The sequence below is a fragment of the Herpailurus yagouaroundi genome, unplaced genomic scaffold (assembly GCF_014898765.1).
Source record: "Herpailurus yagouaroundi ecotype Mexico unplaced genomic scaffold, PumYag 77, whole genome shotgun sequence".
Lineage (NCBI taxonomy): Eukaryota > Metazoa > Chordata > Mammalia > Carnivora > Felidae > Herpailurus > Herpailurus yagouaroundi.
The window spans coordinates 26,685,321-26,691,168 of NW_024412388.1; the positions used below are offsets into that span (position 1 = coordinate 26,685,321).

The 5,848-nt window shown below is 54.9% G+C and overlaps 1 protein-coding gene across 1 annotated transcript; it reads left to right on the plus strand.

Moving 5' to 3' along the window:
• Nucleotides 1-1,289: 1,289 nt before the first annotated feature.
• Nucleotides 1,290-4,629, plus strand: GJB5 (gap junction protein beta 5). Its single transcript, XM_040468636.1, has 2 exons — nucleotides 1,290-1,422; nucleotides 3,465-4,629. Exon 2 carries the CDS (start codon nucleotides 3,492-3,494, stop codon nucleotides 4,311-4,313), a length of 822 nt encoding a protein of 273 aa, XP_040324570.1. The 5' UTR covers nucleotides 1,290-1,422; nucleotides 3,465-3,491; the 3' UTR covers nucleotides 4,314-4,629.
• Nucleotides 4,630-5,848: the final 1,219 nt, after the last annotated feature.

The window sequence follows — 5,848 nt, forward strand, 5'->3', positions numbered from 1 at the left end:
GCTCAGTCGATTAAGCATCCAACATCGGCTCAGCTCAAGATCTCATGATCCGTGAGTTTGGCCCCACATCAAGCTCTGTGCTGATAGCTCGGAGCCTGGAGCCTGCTTCAGAGTCTGTGTCTCCGTCTCTCTCTGCCCCTCCCTGCTTGCACTCTGTCTCTCTCTCTCTCTCTCTCTCTCTCTCAAAGATGAATAAACATTTTTTTTAATAAAAAATAAATAAAAGTACTAGAAGTGAAAATCAAATCCAGAGGGCGTGAGATTCCAGATGCAGGGGTGTGAGGCCCAGAGATGCATGTGTGCTCACTAGCTCACTCAAAATAAATAAATAAACTTTTAAAAATAATAATAAAACAAGGGTTGGTGGAAAGGCTATTGAATGCAGTGTTGGGGGTCGGGGGGTTCTGTGTATGTGTGTGTGTTGGGGAGGGGGTGGCCTTTTGCACAATCCCTCATGCACCCAGGGTAGGGGTGTAATGACTGAACTGGATTCCAGCAGGCACAGGATGGTGGAGAAGGGGAGACTGGACCCCAAAACCTGTCCCATGGCCTCTTGGCAGTCATGAGAGGCTGTGCAGCTGGTACTGGTCTTATCAGCTGGTAATCGAGGCCAAGTTGGTGAGTTCCTGGAGGTCAGGGGCTTGTCTGCTTTATGTCCTGCTCACAGGTCCCTAAAACTGTCTGTTGATGTGGATTGACTTGTTTATTTAACAGACAGGTCCTACCTGGAACCAGCTCAGTTAAGATCAACTATTCCAATACAGTTACGATGATGTGGAAGTTCAAGGCCGTGGAAGCCCAGAGATGAGGCTCTAAGCCACCTGGAACGGCATAGTCAGGGAAGGCTTCTTGGAGGAGTACCAGGCGATGCGAAGAGTGAGGGAAGGGCATCCAAGGGTGAGCAGGGGATGGGGCAAAGCATTTGGGCTGGAGACAGTGTTTGGGAGTCACTGTGCTTCCGAAGGTCACTGAAGCCATAAGGATGGAAGGCCAGAGAGCAGCCTGTAGAGTCCCAAGAAGCAGCATGGGGCATTTCTGGAGAAGGATGAGAAGTCAGGATGGACCTCAGGTCCTCGCACACAAGGCCAAGGATGAGTGGACAAGCCGAGGTTCAGAATGGACCTGTGGCTCTACCCTAAGAGGATGCCAGGATTCTGGGCTCAGCACCCAAGGAAGAGTGAACCATGAACCCTTAAGTTTCTGGGCCTCCTCAGAGGCAGTCTGGGGAGGCTGGGGCCCAGCCAATGGCAGTGCCACGTACAGCTCCGCCTCCTCCCAGGCCAGCGGCACACCCGGCTGCCTGCGGACTCTGCAGGCTCCGTCCCAGGAAGGCGCTGCCCCAAACACCCTCCCTGGTTCTGACATGAGTTCCAGCTGCCTCCGATGGCCAGCTGCCAGGACCCTTGAGGAGTAGCCACTCAGGTAAGGCCACCTGTGTCCAGATGGACCCTTGGTGTACCCGGCAGAGGGAGACATCTCTGATGGAGAGGCGAGGGAGGCAGCCTGGACATATTCGCCACCCTGGGTTCTGGTGGGAGAGGAACAGAGGGCTCCTCCCTCCACTGCTCTGGGTTCTTTCAGCTCTCCCCAGCTGAGCAGAGGCAGGAGCCAGGGACCAAGTGGGAGAGGGGCTCACAGGGGTGCCAGAAGCTGAGCAAGCGAAGAGACTCTGCCTGGGCTTGCAAAGCCCCACCCCACCACACCCTAGGTGGGCTGGGCCAGAAGCCTCTGGGGACTAAGGGCTGGAGCCTCCTTGGCTGTTCCCTGTCAGGCTGCCAGGAGTTCCTCCCACCTTAGGCAGGACCGAGCAAAGATAAGTTGATGATTCACTACCAAGTGGTAGGTGGTATAGACAGAAGAGTGGAGAGACAGGGTAGGAGACAGGGTGGGAGCAGAGACGCCTCCAGCCTCCCTAACCTGACGTCCACCTCGTGGAGGAGAGGACGGGCACAGACCCCTTTCCTGCAGCTTAGGGAAAGGGGTCCAGGCCCCAGAGTGCAATTCAAATCCCAGCTCTGCTGCTTCCCAGCTGTGCAAATAGGAGCAAATTAATTAACCTCTCTGTGCTCCACTTTACTCATCCGCAAATTGGCAATAAAAAATAGCATACCCTTTCATACTATATTGGTTCGTGCAAAGTGCTCAGAACAGTGCCTGGTGTTGCATAAACACCCTATAACTGTTGGCTGTTATCACTACCCTGCCCATCTCTAACAGATCCCACAGGCAGGACAGGGCAATGCCCAGTGCCTAGACCAGCGCTGGAAAGGGCACCAGGAACCCCTTACAGCAAGAGGCTGTGCAGTCTCCCTGAGGTCCTTGGGGATCCCAGCAGGTGAGACCACAGTACATGGGTCTCAGGGAACCACCCCCCAACCCAGGAACCAGGCAGAAGAACTCCAAGAGATCAAGTGGATACCACACACTCAGAATGGCAGTCATACTCCCTAAACGGAGTTAAATCTGATACCTGTGTGTTTATCACACTGAACTCACTGGTGAAACTGACCAGAGCAGAATTTCCCATTTTGCTGTGTTGACAAGACTGTTCCATAAGATGATTTAAAAAAAAAAAAAGGTTCTGTGGTCATAGGAGTTTGGGCAATGCTACATATTTCGTCCCCCTTTTGGAGACTCACAGTGTAAACGTATTAGCATGGTCAAGTAAAGGGACCTATTTAACTTTGCTGAACCTGTGTTTGCCTACCTTTCTTGGACACAGAATCCTTTTCTCTTACTACTCCTGTTGCCAAACTATGGACAGGATTCCATGGAACCCCAGTTTGGGAATCCAAACTACAGCACACCAGGCTACTCTAGGAAGGCCATTGGATAAAGAGAACCGTTGTCCCCTACTTTATCTTTCAGCTGGATTGTCATTGGCCTTGCTTCTAGTGAGTTGCATTCCAGCAAGACATTGCCTGGGTATTTACAGATGGCAGTCTGGGGACAAGTTTCCAGCAGCCTCTCCAGCCCAGTCCCGCAAGCCAAGGAAAGGGCAAAGACCGGGTTCCCCTTCGGAGGGGCTAAGAGGAGAGAGCGGGGCTCAAAAGGAGAGAAGTCTTCCTGAGGCTTGGCCCCCTGAGGAGGAGGGCCAGGGTCAGGACAGAGGGAAAGGGCAGAGTGTCCACCTACTTAAACCTTCACTCTGCAGGACTGTAAGACCAGAATCTCGGGGCCCTGGGAGGAAAGACTGACTCCCTGGACCCACCTTCATGCACTTTTATGGATAAGAGTCGGGTTCTGGATTGAATTAGCTGGGCTCAAATCCCAGCTCTGCACCTAATAGTTGTGCAATCTGCATAACCCCCAAACCTCAGTTTCCTTCATCTGCAAAATGGGGACAATAATAGAACCTAGCTCCTCTGTGGCTATGAGAATTAAATACAGATGATATACAGTATTTCTATAAGGTGCTCAGAGTGAGTGCTCTATACATGTGGGGAATTCTTATCATTTCTCAGCAGTAGCAGCCAACAGCTGGGTCCACCATGAACTGGGGGATCTTCGAGGGGCTCCTGAGCGGGGTCAACAAGTACTCCACTGCCTTTGGGCGAATCTGGCTGTCTCTGGTCTTCATCTTCCGCGTGCTGGTGTACCTGGTGACGGTTGAGCGAGTGTGGAGTGACGATCACAAGGATTTTGACTGCAACACCAAGCAGCCGGGCTGCTCCAACGTCTGCTTTGACGAGTTCTTCCCCGTGTCCCACGTGCGCCTCTGGGCCCTGCAGCTCATCCTGGTCACCTGCCCCTCGCTGCTCGTGGTCATGCACGTCGCCTACCGGGAGGCTCGGGAGAAGAAGCACCGAGAGGCAGTGGGGGAGGACGGCGGGCGCCTCTACCTGAACCCCGGCAAGAAGCGGGGTGGGCTCTGGTGGACCTACGTCTGCAGCCTGGTGTTCAAAGCCGGCGTGGATACCGCCTTCCTCTACGTGTTCCACTCGTTCTACCCCAAATACACCCTCCCTCATGTGGTCAAGTGCCACGCAGCTCCGTGTCCCAACACGGTGGATTGCTTCATCTCCAAGCCCTCAGAGAAGAACATCTTCACTCTCTTCATGGTGGTCACGGCCGCCATTTGCATCCTGCTCAACCTCGTGGAGCTGGCCTACCTGGTGAGCAAGAGGTGCCGTGAGGGCCTGGCAGCGAGGAGAGCCAGGGCCACGGGCGGAGGCCATCGCCCAGACTGTCCCACCTCTTCCTACAAGGAAGACGACCTCCTCTCAGGCGACCTCATCTTTCTGGGCTCAGACTCTCACCCTCCTCTCTTACCAGACCACCCTCGAGACCATGTGAAGAAGACCATGCTGTGAGAGCGGCCTGGCCAAGCCTGGTTGGAAAGGGCCCGGCATCTCCCATGGGTGCAGCCTTGGGGGCGGGGGAGCTGAGCTGCAAGCAGGGGCAGGTAGGAGGGGGCATCCTGCACCTGCCCCCTACTGTGGGGCCTCGGGAAGGTTACCCCTCCACACTGAACCTTAGTTTCTTTCTGTGTAAATTGGAGGCGAAGCCCACCTCGCTGGGTTGTTGCCGTGAGGAGGGGTTTATTTAGAGAATGGATGTGCCAGTGCCATCTGTGGGGGGCGCCCACGGTCAAGGCTTAATAAAAGTCAACTCCTCCACTTGCTTCGAGCCCTGCTTCGTTTCTTCATCCTTTGTGACCCCTGTCAGATCACTGGGTCAACGTCTCTTGCCCCTGCAAAGGGCTGGACTTGAACCAGCCAGGAGGAGGGGCCGTCCCCTCCCCCAGAAAAAGTCCCCAGCACTCCTGGGGGTCATGCCGATTGCTCAAGCTCAAGACAAGCCTTTATCCCCAGTTGCAAATTTAAGCCCAAGGGCTGTCTGCAAACATAATGGGGCTTAGCACGTGGGGACGTGTGTGTTGCAATGGAAAGTTCGTGAACTTTTGAGTCAGAACACTTGCATTCGAACCCATGTTCCACCGGGACTCTGGAAAAGTGACTTCAGCTCCTCTCTAAAGTGGGTTAATAACGTGGAGCCTGGAGGGGCTGGGGGGTGCTGGATGAGCTCATGGCTGTGGATGGGGTAAGCCAGCTGTAAAAGGCCACATAAATGTTAATCATTGGTATTAGGAAGTGCTCAATAAATGCTTGTGGGAAATCAAGCAGAAGAGCCCCTCCCTGGCTGCACATTAATCCTCACTATCCCAGCCACCGGGACAGTCAGAAAGGACACAGGCCCAAGGCCCCTCTGCAGCCCCCACCCAGGAAGACCCTGACTTCCCTGCAGACCTTCCCCAGGGACCCAGGTCTATGGAGACAGACAGGGAGGCTATGCCTGGCCCCATGCCAGCTGGGACATTCCATGCTGCTGGCCTGCATTCCTTGTCTCCACCCGAGCAGCGGTATCCTTGTCTGAAAAACCAGAATCCGTCCCTCCCACCCCCACACAGCTCACCAGCAGCCCAAGCTCTAGTCCCCAGAAACGTCTCCACCTGGGTGCAACGTGATCCTGGGCTGAATCAAGGTTGCCCCTCTCCACATATACCACCTGCTGAGGACCCCAGAACTGTGCTTCCGAAAAGGGCAAGAGAGAGGCCTGGGGACAGAGGGACTAGGGGCAATAAGGCAACTGGAAGGGGCTAGGAGCAACAGACAGGGGCTAGCGTTGGGGCTGACCTGGGCCCTCACATGAGAATACAGGGCTCCTGCACTGCCTCCCCACCTCCAACAGTTCCATCTAAATACCTGCCAGCCCAGGGAGCCAGACCCAGCCATGCCCATCCAGGCTGGAGAGAAGGCGTGGGCCAGGGGAGAAGAGCCACACAGGTGTTTGCTCTGAATATGTGCCCGGGGAAGTCCGCCCGCCGGCCCACCCGCTCACTCTCCCT